The 24,262-nt window shown below is 50.3% G+C and overlaps 7 protein-coding genes across 7 annotated transcripts; 4 read left to right on the top strand and 3 right to left on the bottom strand.

Moving 5' to 3' along the window:
• Positions 1-437: 437 nt before the first annotated feature.
• BROUX77_006849 (uncharacterized protein) lies at positions 438-3,113 on the top strand (the record flags this gene model as incomplete). Its single annotated transcript, XM_073751879.1, has 5 exons — positions 438-885; positions 955-1,291; positions 1,360-1,674; positions 1,739-2,120; positions 2,211-3,113. The coding sequence occupies 5 exons, from the start codon at positions 438-440 to the stop codon at positions 3,111-3,113; spliced, it is 2,385 nt and encodes a 794-aa protein (XP_073602996.1).
• Positions 3,114-4,405: 1,292 nt separating this feature from the next.
• On the bottom strand, positions 4,406-6,814 carry BROUX77_006848 (uncharacterized protein; the record flags this gene model as incomplete). Its single annotated transcript, XM_073751878.1, has 1 exon — positions 4,406-6,814. One exon carries the CDS (start codon positions 6,812-6,814, stop codon positions 4,406-4,408), a length of 2,409 nt encoding a protein of 802 aa, XP_073602995.1.
• Positions 6,815-7,382: 568 nt separating this feature from the next.
• Positions 7,383-8,482, top strand: BROUX77_006847 (uncharacterized protein; the record flags this gene model as incomplete). The annotated part of the gene is made up of 3 exons (XM_073751877.1): positions 7,383-7,439; positions 7,875-8,225; positions 8,330-8,482. 3 exons carry the CDS (start codon positions 7,383-7,385, stop codon positions 8,480-8,482), a joined length of 561 nt encoding a protein of 186 aa, XP_073602994.1.
• Positions 8,483-8,948: 466 nt separating this feature from the next.
• On the bottom strand, positions 8,949-11,314 carry BROUX77_006846 (uncharacterized protein; the record flags this gene model as incomplete). Its single annotated transcript, XM_073751876.1, has 4 exons — positions 8,949-9,214; positions 9,287-9,398; positions 9,466-11,083; positions 11,187-11,314. The coding sequence occupies 4 exons, from the start codon at positions 11,312-11,314 to the stop codon at positions 8,949-8,951; spliced, it is 2,124 nt and encodes a 707-aa protein (XP_073602993.1).
• Positions 11,315-18,804: 7,490 nt separating this feature from the next.
• On the top strand, positions 18,805-19,585 carry BROUX77_006845 (uncharacterized protein; the record flags this gene model as incomplete). The annotated part of the gene is made up of 2 exons (XM_073751874.1): positions 18,805-19,074; positions 19,160-19,585. 2 exons carry the CDS (start codon positions 18,805-18,807, stop codon positions 19,583-19,585), a joined length of 696 nt encoding a protein of 231 aa, XP_073602992.1.
• Positions 19,586-20,880: 1,295 nt separating this feature from the next.
• BROUX77_006844 (uncharacterized protein) lies at positions 20,881-22,321 on the bottom strand (the record flags this gene model as incomplete). Its single annotated transcript, XM_073751873.1, has 2 exons — positions 20,881-22,124; positions 22,183-22,321. The coding sequence occupies 2 exons, from the start codon at positions 22,319-22,321 to the stop codon at positions 20,881-20,883; spliced, it is 1,383 nt and encodes a 460-aa protein (XP_073602991.1).
• A 784-nt stretch (positions 22,322-23,105) lies between these two features.
• On the top strand, positions 23,106-24,166 carry BROUX77_006843 (uncharacterized protein; the record flags this gene model as incomplete). The annotated part of the gene is made up of 2 exons (XM_073751872.1): positions 23,106-23,452; positions 23,512-24,166. 2 exons carry the CDS (start codon positions 23,106-23,108, stop codon positions 24,164-24,166), a joined length of 1,002 nt encoding a protein of 333 aa, XP_073602990.1.
• Positions 24,167-24,262: the final 96 nt, after the last annotated feature.

Below are 24,262 nucleotides of genomic sequence, written 5' to 3'. Positions count from 1 at the left end.
GCTTTTGTAAATAACAGCTGTAATTAAGCCTCCATATCTCCTCCAATAAGCCGATTAGAAGTCTGCATCTCTCTGAACATTCCGCCGCACGCTTAATTCCGCTGCCGTCTCTCAAGATTTGCCTCATAGGGCTTAATGTGACAGTGTAATGTAGCCGGGTAAGCTATGCGCACTATGACCGAATGAGATGTATTTACCTTTGTAGCATGAGGAACAGACATTAGCCGCAAAAAGTTGCTCTGCCAAAGTTTTTCTGCTTCGCATCCTGGGAATCCAATCTCATTCTAACCCTTCGGTCCCTTTCATGCCTTTACGCTAGGACTGTATCTCCCTTGTTGAGGATCTCCTCCTCGCCGGCTTTTCATCCTGATATAAATCTACCCAGTCACCTCAAGCTGTGGTGTGAATGGGCATCCTCCATCGTCAGCTCTATTTCAATGTGGTCCCGCCCAACCGCCGCCGAGCAGAGGCCTCTCCTGCCCAAGACACCATCGCAGTTCTCCGCCTCGTCGTCGGTGATATCATCGTCCTCGACGCCGCAGCAGCCGCCGCAGCAGCATGAACAAAGACCGTCGGCCTCTTCCTTCTTGGCCACACAGGCCGCTCCCGCCCATGATGACCGGCAGCAAGAGAACGCGCGCTCCGTGCACTTTATGACGCGCAGCAGGAGCTTCCGCAGACTCGCTGAGACTCCGCTCTACAGCTGCGTTGTCGACCGCAATCTGCCGCACCCAGTGTACATGAACATCCACCGCATCCGCCGCGACATCATAGCTATTGTTGAAGATTATCTGAGCTTAGATCAGCTCCAGGATGTGCGCATCAACATTGCCGTTGTGCGCCCGTTGGTTGACAAGCTGTACGACATGGAAGACATCTCAATAGGTGAGCACTGAGTCGAGCCCAGGAACATGATCGTCGCCACCTGCTAACCGCGCTCGATCATGCTCGCAGTATATTGCCTGATGGTCAACCGAGCCAAATTCCTTGCCGACCAGAGCACCGCGCACAACCGAAACAATGTCAACTTCACGCGCGCCACTCTCTGCGAGCTCGTTGCCACGCGCATCCTTCGGCGCTACGGCGAGGATGCTGATCCCGCCGACCGCCTACTACTGCTAGCCAACATCCTGGTCGCCGGCTTCCACCCGTTCCTGAATGCGCCGCCAGATGTCATTGCCCAGGCTGACGATACCATTGCCTGGGCGCACTTTAAGCCAGTGCCAGCACTCGAGGTAGCCATTGTCACGGGGAGCAAGATGTTCCTGTCGTCATCGACATGCCAGAAAGTGTATGTGGCGGAAGGCTTGAGCATTCGTACAGTGAAGGAGAGAACCAGTACTAACAATCGTCTTCTAGCATCTCTGCCATCTACGATGGTCGCATCATCTATACACCGTCGTCTTTCTTCGACTTGATTCCAGACCACTACAAAAAGACACCCATCACTCTATACAACCCGCGCAAAGCACCGTTGTTGAATCAGTATCGCCTTATCGTGCCGCGTGTACGCAATGTCCTAGACAAGGTGCAGTTCACAGTTTTGCTCGTCTTCTACTTCCTCTTCATGGCCGAGCGGAACACAGCTAGAGTCACATGGCGAGAACTATGTTTCGGCGTGTACACTTTTGGATGGTCTCTTGATCAGCTGGCCACTATTCTGGAGCATGGCTGGTAAGTTGCTGTATAGTTTGAACCTACCCATAGCTTCGTTGTGTACTGACCAAGGCCCGTTCAGGGGTATATATTCTCAAAATCTATGGTCTTTTTTGGATGTTGGCTTCATGGGTCTTTATGGCATGTATATCTGCCTCCGCACGTACGGGGCGATTGCCGGTGAAGAAGGTCTCAGCATCCAAGGAATCGACCTGCTCGTTATGGCGGCGCCGATTCTTGTGCCAAGACTAGCTTTCAATCTCATGTCGAACAACATGGTATTCCTGTCTATCCGTGCCATGATCTCGGATTTCGCACTGCTGACCTGTCTGTCTGCATGGTGCTTTTGTGGTTTTCTGATGGCCTTGAATTGGCTTTCCGAGGGATCAGAAAGTCCCTGGGTCATCAGCAAGTGGCTCCTCTGGATCTGGTTTGGATTGGACGGCACAGGAATTTCCAACTCTGTAAGTCGTGTCTTGTTAGGGAAACTTGTCTTCCACACTCATTTCTCGTCTGGTTCCCTACCATCAGTCAACTAATCAAAACAACCCCAGGTTGAATTCCATCCCCTGCTTGGCCCTGCGCTGACCGTTGCCTTTTCGTTTCTTGGCAACACGCTGTTTCTTACCGTCTTCGTCTCGGTTTTGACCAACACGTTTGCACAGATATCACGAAACAGCACAGCTGAAATCCAATTCCGCATGGCTGTGTTGACTCTGGAGGCTGTCAAGTCCGACATCACCTTTGCCTACCAGCCGCCCTTTAACATCGTAGCCATCTTCATGTTGGTCCCACTCAAGTTTCTGCTATCCCCGCGCTGGTTTCACAAGATCCATGTCGCTGCTGTGCGCACAGTGAACCTACCGACCCTGTTGGTCATTTCGCTATTGGAGCGCTATTTGCTTGAGACATTCCGCCATCTGCCCCCGCAAGGAGACGTAGTCTCGAGCAATACCTCGGGCATAACCGATCCCGAAAATCTCCTGTCCGCCACCTATCGCCCACGGGCACAGGCTCTCAAAGGCAAAGGCCTCTGGAAGCGCTTCCACTTCACCGCCCACCCCGACCTCGCAGCCGTCTTTGACTTCCCGCCATCTGACAGCGTCGAGGACGCCATTGCCGCCGACGACGAATTCACGCACCACCTGATTCGCCGCCAATACGTGCGCCCCAAGGCCCGCCGTGACTCGACTTTTGGCGATATTTCGCAGACCACACCCATGGCCTCGCTGTCGGGAGCCGCGGGCGCAGTCGGCGTTGGGCCTCAACGGGACGATGTCTCGGAGTTGTCGCGGCGCTTGGATAAGCTCGAAAATCGGTCGGCGCGCATCGAGTCGTTGCTTGAGAAGCTCATTGCCAACTCAACATTGAATGTGTCTCAGGAGAGGGAGAATCCCAGTTTTCGAGGTTCCAATCAAGGGCTGTGTGAAAGCCCCCCGCAGTCAAGTGCCATCTGACATGGATCATTTACCAAGTAGTTTGTGACGATGACAGGGATACAAGGAGCAAGAAGTATCGACCATCAAGGTCCTTTCGCATAGTAGGGTATGCAATCTTTTATGTTAGGGTTGGTAGTACGTTTCAAAATCTCATCTCAAGTGTGGCCGTATTAAAAAACATTCGTGATATACAATCTTCACAATGGGTTTTATTTTGGTTCATGGACATGCTGAAAGATACATTTATCAATATTCGCTTTTCTTCAAAGCTCACTCCTCTTACACATACCACCCACTCTTGGTGTTCCTGTATCATCTTTCCTTGCACAGTTATATCCATGATGTGACACTTATAGTGGGGTGAGTAACAAGAGAGTGCCACTTGTTAGGGTTCAATGAGGGGAAATTCAAGTTTTTGTGCGCCATTATGGAAGTAAAATCGACGAGCGCTTTGATTTCTCTCTTTCCCCTCCTCTCTTTTGTTCTTTTTATCGTCAAATTCTCCTCTCATTTCTCTCTGCTTTCTTTTTTATTCTTCCAGAAGTGCTGGTTGTCGCTTTCTTTTTGTTCTTTCTTTTTGCTGGCGAATGGTCAGATTTCTGCATATGACAGTTTAATTTCACCCATGTTCAACAATGCTTGTTGAACGCAATGTCGGCGATGGGTGCTGACGGATGGCTGGCAAATGCCAGCTGTCATGCTAATATGACAGTGCCAAATGCCCCACAAATTTTGAAAAAGTTACTGTTATAAGGTCAAGTAAAAGACCATTCTTTCGTCCTTCGGGACATTTGGTCAATTTGGTAAGTTGTCACTGGTTAATACCTCTCACCATGACTCCTACAGTCACTAACAACTCCCACAGAAACGATACAGAGAAGATTAGCATGGCCCCTGCACTAAGGATGACACGCTACATCAAAGAGAAGCTACAAATTTTTTTTTTGATTTATTTCACGATTGTTTTGACATTTTTGCGCGAAGCTGATGTGGTGGTGAGTAAAATCGAGCCGGCGTTCGATTTGCATATTTGGATTTGGGTATGGGTTTTTGGCCTCTTTTTTTTTTTGGAAAAAGACACGTGACTATTAAGCAGGGATTATGATCCCAAGTTTTGAATTGAATTCTGTTGTCTTCAACAAAAAAGTATAACTAGCGAGTGCAAATTGAATATTGATACAAGTATTTAGTGGAAACAACCGTTTGACAATGGAAAGAGAAAAAAGAAGAGAGAGGGGGTGAGTGTTTGAAGAGGAGATTATAGTACAGTGAGGGTATTCAGTAGTGTTATATGGTGCCGGGCCCATGATTTATAGAGCCGGCATGGGATCAGATGTAGGGGCAGCATCCACGGCCTCAACAACAAGACCACTCTCGTCGTCATTAATAGTAATCTTTGCCGTTTGACCTTGCAACAACTGTCCGCGAATAATCTTGTCGGCTAGTTTGTTGGAGATTTCATTCGTGATAAGTCTGTTGAGCGGCCGAGCACCATACTTGGGATCATAACCGCGCTCTGCCAGCCAGTCACGCGAATCGCTCGAGACGTCCAGTGTGATGCGTCGGTCGTCGAGGCGGCCCTGCAGGTCCTTTAGACGGATGTCTGTAATTTCGCGGATGGCCGGCAGCGCCAGACGCTTGAAGATGATGAAGGAGTCAATGCGGTTGAGGAATTCAGGCGCATAGCTGCCCTGGACAACGTCCATGACGGCCTTTCGCACGGACGGGTCAACATCACCCTCGGGAGTTTCCTTGTAGGGGTGCAGGGGGTTGGCGTCAACCAGAATGTCAGCTCCAAGGTTGGAAGTGAAAACGATGATGGTGTTGCGGAAGTCAACCTTGTGACCCTGTGCATCGGTCAAGAAACCCTCGTCGAGAACCTGCAGGAGAAGCGCCGAAATATCGCGATGGGCCTTTTCAAATTCGTCGAATAGAAGAACGGCATATGGCTTGCGACGGACCGCTTCGGTTAACTGGCCGGCATCGTCGTAGCCGACATAGCCCGAGGGGGCGCCAATAAGACGCGAGATGGTGTGCTTTTCCTGGAATTCGCTCATATCGAAGCGGACAACTGCAGACTCGGTAGAGAACAGGAAACCAGCAAGCTTCTTGCACAGCTCTGTCTTACCGACACCGGTAGGACCCAGGAAAAAGAAAGATGCAGTGGGCCGATTGTCACCGCTTAGACCAGCGCGTTGGAGTCTTACGGCATCCGAGACAGCCTTGATCGCTTCGTTCTGGCCCTTGACTGATTCACAGAGTAGATCTTCCATGTGAACAAGCTTCTCGATATGGCCTGAAGTTAGCTTGGCAACCGGGATGCCAGTAACGCGCGAAACAACGGCAGCAATGTCATCGGCAGTCACAGAGTCGTGAATCAGACCACCGCTCGTTGATCTCGGCTCACCTTCCTTGGGCAGCTTTTGCTCCAAGTTGGGAATGATACCGAATCGAAGCTCGGAAGCCCGTCCAAAGTTCCCCTCACGTTGGGCTTTATCAAGGTCAATGCGCGCAGTGTCGAGTTCGCTTTGAATGCGCTTGACAGAGTCCACCTCTGCTTTTTCGGCCTGCCACATTTTGTTGAGTCTCTCCCGTTCTGTCTCGTGGGCCTTGAGATCAGCTTGGAGCTTTTCGCGACGTTCCTTGCTAGCAATATCGGTTTCCTTGCGCAGGCTTTCAAGCTCAATCTGGATCGTCATGATCTTCTGGTCAAGCACTAGGATGTCATCGGGCTTAGATTCATGCTGTAGCTTCAAGTGACTAGATGCTTCATCCATCAAGTCGATGGCTTTGTCGGGAAGGAAGCGGTCGGTGATGTAGCGGTTGGAGTAAGTAGCTGCAGCAACCAGGGCGCCATCCGTGATGCGCACGCCATGATGAACCTCGTACTTGTCCTTGATGCCACGGAGAATGCTGATGGTGTCCTGAACAGTAGGTTCGTTCACAAGAATGGGTTGAAAACGACGGGCCAATGCCACGTCCTTCTCAATCAGACGGTATTCGGCAAGAGTAGTGGCGCCACAACATTGAAGCTCGCCACGGGAAAGCGCAGGCTTGAGGAGATTTGAGGCGTCGATGGAGCCCTCACCCTTCCCAAGACCGAGCAGGGTATGAAGCTCGTCGATGAATAACACGACCTCTCCCTTGGATTCTTGTACTTCTTTGAGAACACGCTTGAGGCGCTCCTCGAAATCGCCGCGGTACTTGGAGCCTGCGATAAGGGAGCCGAGATCTAGGCTAATGACTCGCTTGTTCTTGATACTTTCGGGAACTTCGCCTTGGACAATGCGAAGCGCAAGTCCTTCCAGAACAGCGGTCTTTCCGGTACCGGCATTTCCAATGAGCACCGGGTTGTTTTTAGTACGCCTTGACAGAATCTGAATGGTACGCTGGATCTCGCTGTCCCGGCCAATAACTGGGTCCAGCTTGCCAGCTTTGGCTCTCTCGGTGAGATCCAAGCCGAATTCTTCAAGGGCCGATTTTTGTTCGCCGCCACTCATATCCATGCGGTGGGTACCGCCGGGCGGGTGTGCCCCACCGCCAGAAGCATAGCTGCGAGTTTGTGATGGTTGGGTGCTGATGCGATGTGTGATATTTCTGGCAGCTATCGTAGCTGTGCCTAGAGCAGACACTGGAATTCGGTGTGAAAGTGACGAAGGAATAGCCTGAGACCGCAAAGCTCTCCGGGCTACAGATGTAAGTTGAAGACGAGCTTGCATTGCACAAAATGTTTGGATGAGGTAGAAAGGCAAAAAAAGTCAAATAACAGATTGAGAATGGCGAATAGCCACGGCTTCCATGAGAGACATGCGGCAACTTATATCCCAAAAATCATGCCCGAGTGTTAGTTAACCCAGAATGATCTACTTGGCTCTGGTACCTTGGCCTACTTTCTCGCAGCTTCTAGTAACAAGTAGAATAAGCAACCTCCCATGCTAGTGCCCCACTCTGGGCTGCTATCGTCATCTTCTTATCTGAAGAAGATACCGGGTATTCTTCGGGTACGACGCCACACTCAGACTATTTCAGCCACATTAGCCCTTCCAATGAGGGCTTAGCACGAGAGGGTTTTGGAAAATTATTCGCACAAACTTTGTCATTCTGTGGCCTTGGACCACAGAGAGCGAAATCCTATTGGCGCCGGGGTCTGGCCAATCCAAGCAACCCACTAAATATTGTCAACCAAGATAGGGACTCTCGTCTACCTTTCCTACTTTCTGTTGTATTGATTCTTCCTCTTCTTTTTCTCTCAAATCCTCGTTCACCCGGACGACAAAATCAGTCACAATGGCCCCCGTCGCGCAAAAGTGGTACCCTACCGACGACAACTCGGAGCTCAAGCAGGTGAGTTTTCCTCACGGATATCGATATTGACGATAGTGATGGACGGGCTTTGTATCGAACAACTGGTGGTTTTGGTACCAAGCGAAAAAGACGAGAGACGCATTATTCGACACAAGATATATATTTGCGACATCGAACCGACCGAGACAAAAAGTATGGTAGTGACGATCAACAATGTCGGACCTTGTATAACACTCTACCATCCCCGAGTAGTCGGAAACCCGATGATCGACGAACCGCACACGAACTCATTGCCAGCTGAGAGCGACCGACAACATTCTTAGACGGATAAACCCGCCGCCCATCACCACTTTATACTTCTTGGGCGCCATCTCTCATCATTCGCCACACGCACCAGACCTCAGTTGCTCAGCTAGCACGTTCAAAGACTTGGATCAATATCACACATCAACTATATGCGCACATACTGACAAGTACGCTCGCAAACAGGTCCGCAAGGCTGTCCGCCCCTGGACTCCTCGTGAGTCTCTGGCTCCCGGCACTGTCCTTATCCTGCTCGCCGGCCGCTTCCGTGGCAAGCGCGTCGTCCTCCTGAAGACTCTTGACCAGGGTGTTCTGCTGGTCACTGGCCCCTTCAAGATCAACGGTGTCCCTCTGCGGAGAGTCAACTCGAGATACGTCATCGCCACCTCCATGAAGGTTGACCTGACCGGTCTGGACCAGGCCAAGGTTGACGAGATCTCCACCGCCAAGTACTTCACCGCCGACAAGGAGTCCCAGAAGGCCGGCGAAGAGGCTTTCTTCAAGAACGGCGAGAAGCCCCAGGTAAGACCTTACCAGTACCTCATCCTCCGAGGATATCCAAGCACCATTCACCGGGCTTGGTGCTACAACACTCAGCATGAACCTGTGTCTAACAATCACTACAGAAGAAGGAGGTCACTTCCACCCGGGTGGCTGACCAGAAGGCCATTGACAAGGCTCTGCTGGCCAACATCAAGAAGGTCGACATGCTGTCTTCCTACCTGTCCAGCACTTTCTCCCTGCGGAAGGGTGACAAGCCCCACGAGATGAAGTGGTAGATGTTTCGTTATACCCCCGCAAACAATCCAAAAAGAATTCGTCTTTGGCGTAACATCATGAATTGATTACGAGAGGTTTTTTCGAAGAAAGAGAGCATTCATTTTATGGGAAATTCGGGAAAAACAAACAAATGAAAGAAACCAACAAAAGACCCACACCAGGACACTGGCAAAAAAAGAATAAAACGTGAAACCGCCTTCTTTTTTTCTTGTCCTCTTGCTCGAGTAAACGGAACAGCCACAGTAGTAGTTTAAAGTCTTCATGAAGGTCGCGGCTGGGCGATAGAATCTGTCGAAAAAATGCAAACAATGAAGAAGTAAAAAAAAACAAAAAGGTATTAGACGGGTCAATGTTGAACAAAATCACACACTTAATCAGATGCTGATTCAATATTGTGTCCTACAAGTACTTGTGTGGCACATATTCTTTGTCTTGACAATATCTCGGGTGAACCGGGGGTTTGTTTTACAGGTCACGGTCGACCCAGCTCTGGATCAGGCCCTCCAGAGAAGCATCGTAGTGCTTGATAGAAACTTTGCCGTTGGCATCAATGTCGGTATTGGCCTGGACAAAGACCTTGCGGGGTTGCTTGTTGTTCATGACGACGTTGCGCACCTTGCTGCCCCAGAAGTCGCTGTCAACGTGAGTCATTTTGTTGTAGAACTTGGAGCCCTCGACGACGTCCGCAGTCGACTTGTAGATATGCAGCTTCTGCAGGTATTTACCAACAGCTGTGTGTGTAGCAATGATGCGGTTAGTTTTCGGACTAGTGTAACTAAAAGCATATCACCAGGTTGGCTTACCATCACGACCAGAGGTCAGGATCTTGGAGCGGTCCAGCTTGATGGTCAGGTCTGAGAGATCAGGCTTGGTGTAATCAAGCTTGCAGAAGTCGTTATCAGCTTCCAGGAAGCACTACAAAAAAGGTTAGGATGGCATGTCTTTATACTTTCATCAAATTTGCAAAACAGTTGATGATTACCTGTAGAATCGAGAAGCGAGCTTGAGAGTGAGCTTGGCCCCATTTCTTGCTCTTGGGATCCCACATTTCCAGTGAAACCAACCCCGCCCGGGCCATGGACAGATAGGCGGCATAGAGAACATCACCAGCCTCGCTGTTTATATCTGTGGTGCCATTCCCAAAGCCAAAAATCTTCAGCACGGGGAACTCGCAGCATAGATACATAGCAACCAACTCGGCACGGCATTCTTCATACGAGGCAGCAATGCTGCCAAAGACAGAGCCCCAAGTCTGGCCAACGTTGTACCAGGTAGTGATAGGAGCGTTGTTGATAGGGCTAATGGGAGGGTTCTGCTTGTCAAAGTTAAAGACTCCAGGAGAAGTCTCCTGAAGAAGTTTGCCACAGCCGTGGCCAGTCAGCTCATGTAGGCCAACCTGGACCTCGAACGAACTATCACGGTGCTTCTGGTACACCTCGAGGTCAGCTTCAGCAATGAAGGGAATCTTTTCTTGTGAGCTCTTGGCGCTCAGGACATTGCCCAGAGACACGTTTTTGAAGCCCTCAGTCTGACGAATGTCATCGTAGTTGGGGATGTTGATGCCGGCAGGAATACCACTACCAGCAAAGGTGAGGACCTCCAGCGATGTAAAGTCGGGAGACAGGAACTTGTCCTTTTCAAAATCGGAGCTCCAGGGGAGAAGCGGAATCAGTTTGGGAGCAGAAGCCACGAGCTCACCAAAAGCCCTAGTACGTTCCAGGTTGACCATTGCCACGAAGCCCTCCCACTCACCGCGAACACCAGCAGGATCGCGGTAAGTCTCAATGAACCCAACGTTGCATTCAATTTGGGGCTGCTTATCACGAATCCAGAAGCGCTGGCTGTCTTTGAAGTCAAGAAGAGATCCGTTGTTGAAAGACTTGGCATACGCCTCATGCATCTTGAGTTGATTGTCATTTCCAGAGTTCTCCTGGGCCTTGGCAATGTACTCAGCTGCCAGCTTCATCTCTTTGGCGTAATCACCATAAATGAGTTTGATAGTCTTGCCATCCAAAAGACCACCCTCGACAGTAAACGAGGTATCTTTGCCAATGTCACCGCCAGTGGCAGGGATTTTGTTGTCAGCAGAAGCAATGAGGATCTCAAAGACGCCCTGGGGAGTCTTGACTAGACGGGTGTTCTCGGGCAAAAGGCCCTTTTTTTCCATCCAGGTAGATAAAGCATCGATCTCGTCCTTGGTGATTGTCGGAGAGTCGGGGTAGTAAGTGGTCAAATGACCAGCGTCGGTGTAACCGAGGTGCAAGAGGCCGGGCTTATCCGTGGAGAAGATGGCACCCTGAGTGGCCTTGTAGAACTTCTCTGCTTCGGGAGAAGCGGTAGCCAAGGCATCAAAGACAGATTCGCTGCAGCGGGGGATAAACTTGGAGTCGCCAAAGCTCTTGTAGTTACCATTGTTGCCTAGGAACATGGCAGCATATTCCAAAAATGCATCCAAGCCAGCAGTGTCAACGCCGACCTTGGAAGCCAAGGCCTTCCAGTCGCCATTACAGGCCTTGTGGAGAGAAATAATGAAGTCATAGATGGGCTCTGACTCGGGTGAGATCTGTCTTAAAACAATACGAGTGCCAGCAAACGAAGCTCTGGGTTACACACACACATTGTTAGGTTGGTGACTAAAATGAGGGGGTCTAGGGTGGGGTTGGGTGAGGATGATGATGATGATGTAGATGTACTTGAACCCACTTGCTGATGTAATGGGCATAGCGCTTAAGCTTGTCATCCAACACGTTGAAATGATTCTCGATCTCGAGACGCACAACGCTGGGCGGGGCATCGGCCAGAAAGTGCTTCAGATCCTCGGTGGTCGACATGGCGGCGGAAGAGGAGAAACGGGGGATCAGGTGGCGGTTGTGGATGTGGTTGAGGGACGGAAATACAGAAACGGCGGTTTGCCTGGGGAGACGGCTGGACAAGCAGAAACGAGACTGCACAGACGCAAACAGCGGGGAGGAGGTAGAAGAAGAGGAGCGGCAGGGAGGGGATGAGGAGAACAAGCAGTGCTGACGAAGCGACGTGGCAGCAGTAGCGGATGTCTTCAGAAGCGAAGGCAAGTGTGACTGCCGCTGCCGCTGCAACTGCAACTGCGACTGAAGTTGCCGAAACGCACGAGGCTGACACAACAGCCTGGAACGGTAAGCAACCATGTTCTATAGGTTATGGTTATAGTTGTGTTCTAGTTATACCTAATACCATCCGCTCGATTCCCTATTCTTACGTGAGCCGTTGCTTCTTTCTTGAGCAATAAGATGACGGGGCTTGTTTTTTTTGTTGAACCCGCCGAACTTGACACACCTAGTTATCCAACTCTATATAGTTGCCTGGTTTTTCGACGCCATTTTTCGACGGATTTCTAGGCGGACTTATCGGTCCGTCACAGAGTGCTAGCAGCTGGCCAGCCATCAGGCATCTTTCGATGGGGCATCAAGACCAATTATTCATCTACCATCAAACATACAATTCTTTGTGTCTTACACTGAAGGGATACTTAGCTGCTCACACGTACTGTTTTGTCTTTATATTGACTGTCAGTCAGCCTGAACTGATTCGAAAAGGGCCGATGTGGGCTCGAGAAATTTTCCATTTGACACCTAAGGAATGCATGTTTTCTTTGGCTATCAAAATACGATATTGGCTCATGTACTTTGAACAATGATTAAATGCCAGGGTTAGAGCAGACCCTATGACACGACGTTCAGTTCATTAGCAACTATGCAAAGCATTGGTCCCGCCTGGGTTTTCCGGTACCTAACCAAAGGCCATGGAAACTGGACATGTATCGACCCAAGTTTAGAAGCCCCAGAAAAACAAGAGAGGGGGCAAAGCGTGGGGTACGTCCAGACGTTGCAAGGGTTTAGCTGTGGTCATGTTTATGGAGAAAGCTAAGCAGGGGGGAGAGGAGGGGCAAGACACGCAGCTTGATGTTTGGTTCGTGGGGATCAGCAAGGGAGGTAAAGGTAAAGATGGAGGCGGGGCAAAGACCAGCTCTGGGATTGTACAAAAAGCAAGTGGGGGACAGAATGAATAAGGAGTAAATTGCAGATGAGTGTTGATACCCTGTTGCCTATCTGGTGGTGCTTGGCATTGACGGAGACAGGCCTGGGATAGCGGTGAAACATGAAACAGGACAGCGGGAGGCGGGGAGAAAGGGATAACCAGTTATGGGTGAATGTAGTGTAGTAAGTTATGTAGACTTGACTAGCTACAAGTGACAACAACTACAACCAACTACATGTCAGATGATGGAGCTTTTCTCCCATCTCCACCGGTATTTGTTCGTCACTACGGGAGCCAAGAAAGAGGCTCTTATGACATTAAGCTAACCCGTGCGGGAAGAGATTATCCGTGGAAGACAGGAAGACAGAACCCGGGCCCAAGGACGAAACATGCAGTATATGCCTGTGTCCAACTCGGCTGCGCTTCAGCCGTCAGTTTACGCGAGAGACAGACCTCAAGCATTGTGCCCACGTGATGCTTCTTTTTTGTTGAGATGCGCGTGGGAGTTCATTTTATGGCAAGGGGGGAGATTGAGAGAATAAGAGGGCAGTCTGTTTTGGGGAAGGGCTGTATAGTTGGCTACTAGTATTAATATGTATACAAGAGCTCTGCTGCCCAGAGAGTAGGGCATAGAGAGGTAGCGAATAGGTGGCTGTGCTATTACTTTTGTAGCATGTGAACAAGAACAAGCAATAGGTTCCATGCGAGTAATGAATAAAAAAAAAAAGAACAAGCAACTATGTAAGTAGATGAGCATGCCGATATGGATGATATAGAGAGGTAACACTGAAACCCAACAACAAAGAAAGCAACATATGGCTAGGCTCAGCCCTGGATAGGCTGGAGTAGGCGGAAATTGGGCAGAGCAATCAACATCAAACTTGAAGATCACTGGTCCTGCAAGATGACTGCATATGCCATGAGCTTCCCCAGAAAATGAAAGTTGCATTGCAAACATTTCCAAACGGAAGTAGGTGACTCGCTAGGCTGGCGGCGGTGATCTGACACAGCCAGCGGACCAGTCAGAGAGAAGAATCTGGGTTTCCATGGACACGGAGCGGTTGGAGGCATTGGAGCTGTTCTTATGACGCAGACCATGACGTCGATGATGGTCGTGGCATGGTGGGCGAGTAGAGATACCAGAAGGGTGGTTGTAGCCGGGCAGCCAGGAAGCCAAATATGCAAGTAACTACAGGTACTGACTAACGAGTTAAGTGGTACCTATTGCTTTTGTCGAGCGGCATTTGGTATGTCATCGTTGTGCGTGTGGAATCAAGCAGGCCATGTGGCCACAGGCTGGCTTTGCAATCCGGGGGCGGCGTTTTTGACTTGGGCGGGCTGTACTCCAAAACCTGTTTCGTGCTACAAACATATTTGTCCCTGGCTGCGCTTGTGCTTGTGCTTGTATATATCTCTAGTTACCAGTACACACCATCAAACGGTTCAACCGGAATCAACGGCACTCTGACGTTCGGCGGACCTGTTCTCGAAGCTGACATGAACAATGTGAGGCTCACGGATAGGAAACAATGGGACAAAGAATAAAGACATAGGATGAGGCGGGGGCTCCCACCGTAATGGGGAGGGGCTTAGAAAAAAAAGAAGAGGAGGAGGGGGAGGGGGAAGGGGGAGGGGAAAGGTCAAAGCTCCAGAGCTTCCCCTCCTCTTCCTCTATACATCCACTTCAATCCTCTAGTTGGGCAAGACAGAATGTCAAAAGAAACGCAAGACATTCTGTCTAGAATGTAGTCACAGACTGAGGAGGTTCGGCGGTGAAGGGTGCAGGAGAAACTGTTGCGGGGCGGGGCGGGCCACCGCTCGTACATTACATGAGAGAATACTTGCACATGCGTATGTACATATGCACAGCTAGATGTGTACAAATCTACATTACTCCAATAAGAAAGCCGACGCCGCATCCGAACGCAGAAGTGCTGCATAATAGGGCTCTCCCCCACATGAAACTGACCCTCAGGAGCCATGCAGATATGTGGAAAAGGAGTTCAAGTGTGTGTAGCTATAGCAGAACATTTGACTAGGTAACTATCTGATTAGTTGTAACTATCATGGGCTTTTATCCCCTGCCATGTACATATTTACAGACACCATGTGTTGAAATCGTGAAAAAGCATCACGGGAACAGATGGGTTGGTACATTTGTGTATTTCCTTTTGCTCGCTAAGTAGCGTCTGGGCCAAGAATGATAGGGGGAGGGGAGTATAGTATCGTGTCCTGTACTACTCTACTTGTACCCAGATGAGCGTTGCCTGTTTGAGCAGACTTCCAGAAAGCGATATTTTCTCAGTTTCGAAAAGCCCCGGAGGAAATAATGGGGAGCAGGCCAGGGCGTGGGATAACTATGGAGTAGCCATGGGATGTAGGAGAAGATGAGGATGGCGGATGAAAGCTGTGAGTGGGGGTTCACTATCCACTCCAGACGCAGGACGCAGACGCAGAACGTAGAGTGCAGGATTCGGAGCTTGGGGAAAAAAAAAGACACAACCCACATTTAGAGACAACAGCGGAGAGAGACAAAGCGAGAGCGAAAGAGAAAAAGAGAACGCTGGGCCTGGAACCCCCACGCTCGACAAACCGGCATATCGAAACAAGAGGGTGTCGTGGAGGTACGTATGTACAAGTTGCACAAGTGCTACAGACGAGAATGCGCACATAAACGGCTGAACTTGGTCACCTGTACTGTACCTGACGGCGCCCAGCCTCTTTGTTTTGTGGCGTGTTTGATGTGCGTGCCTCAGAGTCAGATCTCCGGGATTGGGATATGGAGCGCGGAGGTTGCTTGTTTGTTTGGATCGTACCTGTGGATTGCATTGAGTTATTTGAGGACTGCCCCATTGGCCTGCTGTCCTTGTCGCTTTTCAACAAAGTGTTTGTGCCTGGGCTTACCCAACGCCAAGCCAAGCATTTCTCCAACTCGGGCATTGTCTCTGTGATGTTGATTTGAGCTTGGAGATATCCGAGTCAACATGCAAAGCCGCAACTTGCCCTCACTCACAGACGACTGGAGACAAGACCCCAACAACAATTGTCCCGGCGGCATACCAGTAAACGTACAAACACATGCATATAGTTATACGGAGTTGGCTACTCGTGAACAGGAGAGCGGATCTGTCATATTCATCAGCTTGGCACACGGCATCTTGAGGCTTTTTGCCCGACAGAGTCATCATATGGCCCGCCGAAGACCCCGTGGTGACAGAAAACCCACCCACACAAGTCGGTCATAGCCTTTGGCGCAGCGTAGGCCCAATTTGCACTGGTTGTCGTACGTTTTGCTCCAGAGGCATAGGATGCGGGCTTCGGATGCGGGCAGTTATGTGTGGACTTGTAGAAAGAAGGACAGTATTTATGATAGCGCGTGCTGGGTGACACTCGGCCAGGCTCCAAGTAGATTGGAACAAGTGCAGCCGGGGAAGTGTAGTCGTGCCGGTACCATAAGTATAGTTACGTATGCATGTAACTAGTTGCATGTATAGTTGTGTAGCTCATTAGGTGCTGAAGCCGGCAGGGGAGCACACGACCATCATCATGCACATGGGTTCATCTCAGTTTTGGCTCGACGGGAAAGTGAATATGGATTCATGTCGGCTCTCACGCAAGTATCACGACCGGGCTGGTCAACTGTCAACGGAATCCGTGTGGCTCGGCCCAGCTCGGCGATTGACCCCTTGAAGCTGAAACATGTATAGCTAGATGTAGTTATCGTTAACTATGTATGTACATAGCTAGTTATGTAACTAGCCACAACTAGTGACAACTACAAGTAGCCAGTACACATGTATGTATGTAACTATGTACACATTCGTGGGTGCATGGTCTCAAGAGCCTTGCAGCACAGCATACAACATCTCGTGCTGGCTTGACGGTCAATTCGCGGGGAACATGCAAGCGCTGCAGCCGCAGGACATTGAGCAGCTTCGCCTTGCGTGAGGAATAGTATGGGGTACAGATGATGGACGATCACACGCACAATTGCTTGGCTCAAAGCAGACATAGAGGCTCATGATTCACACATACAATACTTGTTCTGGAGGTCGTCTCGGCGGCTGGGAGACACGCAAGGGAACTGAACTGCCAACAGAGGGTATCCGGCCGCAAGGTTCATTCTCCAACTTGTTGGCCGGTCCCGGTGGATGATGACAGGGCCTTGCAAGTGTATTTTCCATAGTTAGCTACTAACCAATACTAGTTACTAGTGAGTTAGTACGACCACTACTTTCCTGTGTACATTGTACTTGGTACCACCACAGAAACGACACTTGCCGCCTTGGTCTTCGTTCCCTTCTTCACCGGGTGTATAATTGATGCTTCTGAAGCAAGTAGCCGGGATGCTCCCTGTTTGGATTGCAGCTTGAATTTGGACATCCCACGCTCTGCTCACGCAACTCAACTGGACCAAGGAGAGAAAACCCTTTTTTGCTAGTTTTGACCTCAAGCTGGGATTGGGGTTGTTTGAGGGACCGGGCTAGACTCTCCGGGCTGGTAGGCTATTCGGAAGAGAGAGAAAAAATAAAGGAAAAAAAGGAATATCTATGGCTAAAAGGCGGTGTTGAACTTTTTTTTTTGTTTCGTGACTTTTCTATGTTCCCAACTGCCCGGCACACCTGTGGGGGCCCTTTCTGCTCTCTGCACTTCGGCGAGATCTTTCTTGACCCCTGCTGTGCGGCTCATCTCATACTGCCTGTTACTTGGATACCAGGAGCCTCGAAACAGCGCTCAAGCGAATGGCTGCTGGGAGCACGCAACAGTCTAGAATGTGATCTCCGAACTACCAACGTACCAGTACAGAGTACAGTACAAGCCCAAACTGTGCGTATATGCTGGCGAATCTGCAAAGGAACTTGCGGCAAGTCGTGGCTGTGGCTGCTGTGCTTGGGCTTGCTTGCTGTATCGTAGCTTGCTCAAGAGAGACATCACTGTCTCTTGGTCCCTCTTATGCCCACGAGTCCTCACAGCTACGCCCACTTATGTGGAGCAAGCGTTCCCCCCCTCTATATGACCTGCTTGTTTGTATGGGACTTCCAAAGGTCTCTTTTTTGACGGGGGCCTGTTAGTCGTCCTCTCCTTTATCCGCCCAGACTCACGATGTATAGCAGCTGGCTATGACCATCCCTCCCTCCCTTGCACACCAGGTCACGCGGACAGACAGCACACTCACATACACCATGTTACATGCACAAAAACATCGTGAGCCAGGAAAACACACAACCGCACTCCACGAACCCCAATTTCCCACCCACGCCCAAGTATACTGCAATGAGGCACTTGTAGCCATACATGTACGTACACGCACACGGTGGAGGGAGGGTCTCTAACAACAAGCTCACAAGATGTCGTCAGCGTGCGTGAGGGAGAGAGATAGATCAGAAAAGCATGTGAGGCTGCTTGGCCGTCTCTGAGAGCGAGAGAAGCCAGCCTGACCCCCATCTTCACACTCAAAAACTATAATATACATACATGGGCCTTGCTATATGAGTGAGTAGATGGCTCGTTGTGGCAAAGAAATGTGGAGACGTGGGCGCAAGCACATATAAGTACAGGTACCTGGCACAGCGCCGTAAAGCCGGGGGCGGAGCAGGTACCGGTACCTGTCTGCTTCGCTGAGAGTTTGTGCCAGCCAGAAAAATCTGCTACAACCAGCAGGCATATGGCCTTGACACTTGGCGCATTTATCGTTAATTTATCGATGTTTCTGGACTTCGTGTGTTAGTGAATACGTCTTTTCTTATAAGTCGGCCATCACGCCCACCCACAATTGCCTGTCTGGAACTGCTTCATGTGCCTCAGTCTTCTTTCAGTCTTCACTGTCTTGTCTGTTCTGTATTCTCCCATTCTCTCTGCCTTTGATACTCCTCCGGCGTTGCGATAGCTGCTGTCCTGTCTTCTCTGCTTCTACTTGCTCTTGAGCCTCCGTCTCCATATCCACCTACGTCTCTCCTTATATTCTGCCCCTGGTAAGTCTCTCGTCGCCCATACCATCGAGTCAGAGCAGCTCCTAGTCTATGGCAATTGCAGCGATTGATCCATCGTGTCGAAATAAAAATGGGCATGAAAAAACTAGAGCTGTCTGCTAATCACATGGATTCCTTCGTCTAGGTCTTTATACTCGCAGTCAAAGCTGTTAAAAAGCTCTGTTCTCAGCCACATCTTTGTTGCATAGCGCCCCTCGCTGTCTTTGCGACTTACACCCACAGACACCAACAGCCACTGCTGCCGTCTCTCCTCCATCTATCTTCTGCAGTCTCACAGAACCACACTCTCACCCACATCCACATCCACACACCTTACCATGTTGTCATACAACACCCCCGTGGCCGTTGCCCTTCCGTCTTCCCGGGAACCCAGTTCTGCGCCCTCAGTTTCCGTGTCCTCCACAAACCCCCACCGCTCGTCCATCAAGCCCGCCACCGCCTTTGCCGACTCGATCCGTGTTCACGACCTACCGCCGCACAAGTTCCACCACATCTGGCTAGTTACTGGCCCGGCCGGCTGCGGAAAGAGCACAGTTGCCGCGTATTTGTCTGAAGCTCTCAACTTCCCCTACATCGAGGGCGATGAGGTAGGCCTACCAATCCCATGACGACCACGCATCTCAGCACCCAAGGAAACAAGCTAACCCACGCAACCTTTTCCCCCACCAACAGTTCCACCCTGCCTCCAATGTCGAGAAAATGAGCAATGGCATTCCCCTCACCGACGCCGACCGCTGGGACTGGCTGACGGCGCTGCGCGAGGAGTCGATGCGCCGCATCGAAGACGGCTCCGACGGTGTGGTGCTCACGTGCTCGGCGCTTAAGCGCAAGTACCGCGATGTCATCCGCGTTGCCGGCTACTTCAACACGTCGCTGCACATCCACTTCATCTATCTTGATGCGCCCGAGAGCGTGCTGGTGCAGCGCGTCGCCGGCCGCAAGGACCACTTTATGCCGCCGAGCATGGTGCGCAGCCAGTTCGACGTGCTGGAGCGCCCGACACCGAGCGAAACAGACGTCGTCACGGTCGATGTCAGCCGGCCAATGGAAGTTGTCATGCACGATGCGCTCGAGGCTGTGCTGACAGGCATGGACTAAGAGGCCCCGGGTTTCTCGGTACTTTTCTGCGTTGCCTTTTCGATCTTCTATTTTACACCTTTTTTTAATCTCAGCGTTGGGCTTTGCCTCTCTGTTTTAAGCTCCAGGCTTGGATCGCTTATGATTTCGTCCAAGTCCAGCTGCACTCTTCTTCTTCATCTTTTTCTTCTTTTGATACTCTCCTCCACCTTGAGGATTGGCTTTCTGTTTTTCTCGCATTTTGTTCTCGGGATTGGAAACCACTGCCTTGTTTTTGGGTCTTTGCTTTGTTGGGATTTATACTTTGCCGTCGACACTGGATTCTGTCGGGCCAGGCCTCGTTTTTTGGGTTCTTTAGCATAAATCGTGTTTTCTAGTTTTATCTTTTCTGTAAGACAAATCATCAGGATACTGTTATCGTAATATCGCTCGCAATTGCCGCAGCCAATGTCGTGTAATGTTTTTGTGGTGAAGAACTGCCGTAAGCCACAGGCACGGGCTAGCCAATAGAGCCAGTGGGTGCTTAGTGTCTGACAGCCCTGGAACGCCCTGTAATTACAGGCTACATCAGATCTCTACCCTCCGATTTCCCCCAACCCCCTCCGCGGCAACGGCCTCGGCATCGGCGCAGGTCGTTGTCTCCATGGCGGCAGAGGCAGAATGTATTTCCAGCGGCCTAGACCCTGTAAAAGTATACAAGTATGTATGCATGTATACTTCGCCGTTGGGGAAGTGCTCCGATTATTTCTCTAGCCTTCAAAATACCCTGGATCTGGTAACGTGGATATTCTATTTATGCCTCCGTTTAATTATCCCTTCGTTTGCTGCATGTTGTACAAGTACAATCATGTCACGAGACGCTCCATTTCTCCATGCCAATGATCCAAAAACCACGTCATGTGCCCTGACAACTCATGCAGCGCCGTTGGAGAACCGCAGGGAGACGGGACTAGAATACGCTGCGAGGTTTGCCAGTACGAGCACAGCCAGCCACGGCGCGCAAGATTGATCCAAGACGTAGCTTTTGTACGCGAGCAGCTAACTTTGTGGTTTTGTGGTGGTGTTGTTGTTTCGGTGGCTGCGGGACTGCGCTGTCGTCGGGCCGGCTTCTTCGGAGATGTGGAGACATCACGTTGCACCCTACCAGGCCCTTTTTTCAAAGTCGTACCCAAGAAAATCAACGACATACACGATACGCCCACGTATTTTACTAGACATGAATGCTTTTACAGATCCACTTGATACTGACATTCAAAAAATAATAACTAGGCAATCGCACACACCTATACACTGTAACTGCAAGGGAGATGCGCTCCTCACTTCATCTGGACCATCAACAGCTCCGGCTCTTCCACCAACGTCCTGATTAAATCGCCCGCCCTCGCCATCGTCGCTCCATCGACCACGCGATGATCTGCACTCCAACTAAAGTTACACACACACTTTTCCACGATGCTCTTGCCGTCCTCGCCACCGAATGCTGGCACCGTCCGCATACGGCCCACTCCAAGGATCGCAACCTCCTTGTCGACAATGACAGGCGCCACATAGGTTCCTCCGATCGTGCCAATATTGGACACCGTAATGGTGCCGCCTTGTAGGTCCTGTGGACTCAGCTTTCCCGCGAGTCCAAGAGCCTGTAGTCGGGCAACCTCGCTAGCGATAGACACCAGAGACCGGCTGCCCACGTCTTGCACTACCGGAACTACCAGCCCCTGAGGCGTATCCATGGCTATTCCAATGTTGTGCTGCGAGCGGTAGATGAGCTGTGGTTTAGAACCGGGCGCAGCATCGACTCGGGCGTTAAGGATGGGGTAGCGCTGAAGAGCAATAGACATGGCCTTGATAATGAATGGGAGGAACGATATCTTAGACACGCCAACAGAGTCCATGGTAGTGAGAACGGTGTTGAGCCTGGACCGCACGTCACGAAGCCGGGTAAAGTCGACCTCATCGGCGTAGAGAAAGTGTGGAATAGCAAGTGACCTTGTCATAGTCTTGAACATTTGGGCTTGAGTGTTCGTCAGAGCCACAGTCGTCTCAACCTGCTGGCCGCTTTGAACAGTTGCATCTATAGCTTGTCCTGCGAATGCCGGCGTAGATACCTCGGAATCTCTGGCTTTGAGGTAGCTGTGTATATCTTCTTTTAGTACTCTTCCATCTTTACCAGTTCCAGCGATCTGGGTGATGTCAATGTCATGTTCGCGAGATAGGTGTCGCACTGCAGGTGTTGCAATAGCACCGTTACGAAGCCTCTTCTTCTCAGAGATCGAAAGTTCCTTCGGCGGTTTAGACTCTGATACCCCAGGCTCTGCCTTTTCAGGCTCTGCTTCTATGGGGTTGGCCTCCTCAACTTCGCCGTCAATGTCAATTTCGACAAAAGGCTGGCCGACTCGCGCCATCTCTCCCGCCTCGTACTTGAGCTTTTTGACGATGCCGCTGAAGCGGCTCGTGATCTCGACCGAGGCTTTGTCGCTTTGTACTTCACATAGGGGAGAAAATTCCTCGACCCGAGCGCCTGGCTGGACAAACCACTGGATGACTTCACACTCCACGATACCTAGATGGCTAGGTTAGTTAGGACTTTGCTACCGGGAGACACGCCTGGTTGTTCCCACCTTCACCGATATCTGCCAGTATCACAGGCTTCACTGCTTGCAATGCTGCTGCCCCGCGGAACCCACGCAACTGGCTCGTGACGAACCGCCTGGAAATGGGAGTAGTCCGTAGGACGCTTGTGCCCCGTTGGAGGAACATGGTGTTTATAATCAAGTTGTTCGCAAATGGCGTCGCTTAGCTTGATATACAAGACAGGGTTGAAGACGGTGAGTATTTCGTGGGGTATTCTCTTATGGTCGAGTCCAGTAGTTGTTGCGCCGAATTTCACGTGAAAATAAGCAGATGTTGTTCGCCAGGAGTTGCATATATCAAAATCGCAAGTGCTCAGAAACTTTGGTTCAAAATAAGCTGTTGCTGAGTTCACGATCCTCGACTTTTTGAGGTAAAAAGAAAACAAATTGCCCGACCTCTCCATCTTTCTCCAACATCTCTCCTTTTACCTGCTGTTTTATCTTTCTTTGTACATATCTTGTCGGCCTCTCGTAGTTCATGTTGTGTGTCTCGGCTTTCAAAAGACACCCCGTGAATAGCCGGGCATGTGCCAAGCTAGGTATTGTTGTGCAGGGAGTCTTATACCGTCTGAAAGGGCACATGGTCATGAGCCGAAGTATGGGGTAGTTATATAACCCTATTTAATCAGGGGTAGGGTTAACCGTGAAGCTCAAAATTTCGGAAATCTCTCCAGAAAGGCTTTTGAACTTTGATGGTGTGATGGAATCACATTGGTGTACTAAGTAATTTGTCTTTTTTTGGGTTCTATTCATAGAGCCATAAGCTCTGTTTTCCTTCACATCGTTCTGCACTAACGACGTTGGGGCATGCCCATGTAAGGCTGAGTGGAACCTGTTAAGGAGGGATCATCGTATCACGAAACTCCAATATCAAGTTTTCTTTCCATCAAAAAGCCGCATATCATATCGCAATGTCTGTTCAAATAGCATCAAAACACTTTCTGTCAAACGCTGTCAAGCGCTATGGGGCAGCTACGTTCACTACGAGCTCGGCTCAACTCACACAGCAAGAATCACCCAAGCCCAATGTGGTCGTGAAACCAACCCCGGCGGCAACCCAGGAACCGCCTGTGATCCAGGCTCCACGATCTTACGGTATGAAGGTCGAAGACTTCACGCCTCAGCCTCTTCCGCGACCAATTGGCATGCTGGCGCCTCCCCGGGCAGGCCAGAACACTGGAGTCGACACTCGGTCGTTGATGCAGAAGCGTCAGGACCTGACGGATTGGGATAAGCATTTGGCGCGCAGAGAAGAACTGTATGTGCTGCTTTTTTGGCCCATTCGACAAAGTGAAGATACTAATCACATATTTATAGGAAAATTAAAATCTCGCGCCCTTACTTCCGTGACTGGGACAACATCAAAATGCACGATGGCAAGTCCTTTATTGGACCTATCCGCATCTTTAAAGCTGACAAGTCTCTGTACTTCCCAAACCTTCACGGTGTGACTCTTGAGAAGGCTGGCCTTGAAAGAGATACTACGCCGGTACTCACTGGCAAAGCCTCCATCGTCACCATGCTGAGTGGTAGATGGGCCGAAACCCAGATCGATGCATGGGTGAACTCCGTTAAAAACCCTGAATTGGCTGAAATCCTCAAGAACAATCCCGAGGCGCAAATTGTGCGTTGTAATGTCGAGGAAAATTCGGTCAAGGCATGGATGATCAAGCTTTTCATGAGCTCGATTCGCAGAGGCTTTGCCGAACAAGACTGGGACAAATACTTTATCATCAAGAAGGGAATCACTGACAGCATCCGGGAACACATTGGCTACCTTAACAGCAAAGTTGGCTACATTTATCTGGTGGACCAGCACTGTCGTATCCGCTGGGCTGGAAGTGGTCCCCCGCATCCAGTTGAAAGCGAGAGTTTGGTCAAGGGTTTACAGCGCGTGATTGATGAACTTAAGACCGAAAAGGCTGAACTTGCTGCGAAGAAGAATTCTAGCAGGGGCAACAAGAAGGACTAAAAGGTGTGAACTGATCTTTGCTTGGACTACAGGGTCTGCAAAGTCACTGGAAACTTACTCGCCCTGGACCAAGGGCCATGTATAATAGACGTTGTA

Source organism: Berkeleyomyces rouxiae (genome assembly GCF_048999995.1).
Source record: "Berkeleyomyces rouxiae strain 22BRR77 chromosome Unknown BrBRR77_ptg000009l, whole genome shotgun sequence".
Classification (NCBI taxonomy): Eukaryota; Fungi; Ascomycota; class Sordariomycetes; order Microascales; family Ceratocystidaceae; genus Berkeleyomyces; species Berkeleyomyces rouxiae.
Note: the sequence above shows the minus strand (reverse complement) of the source record. Positions and strands in the feature narration are given on the sequence as shown.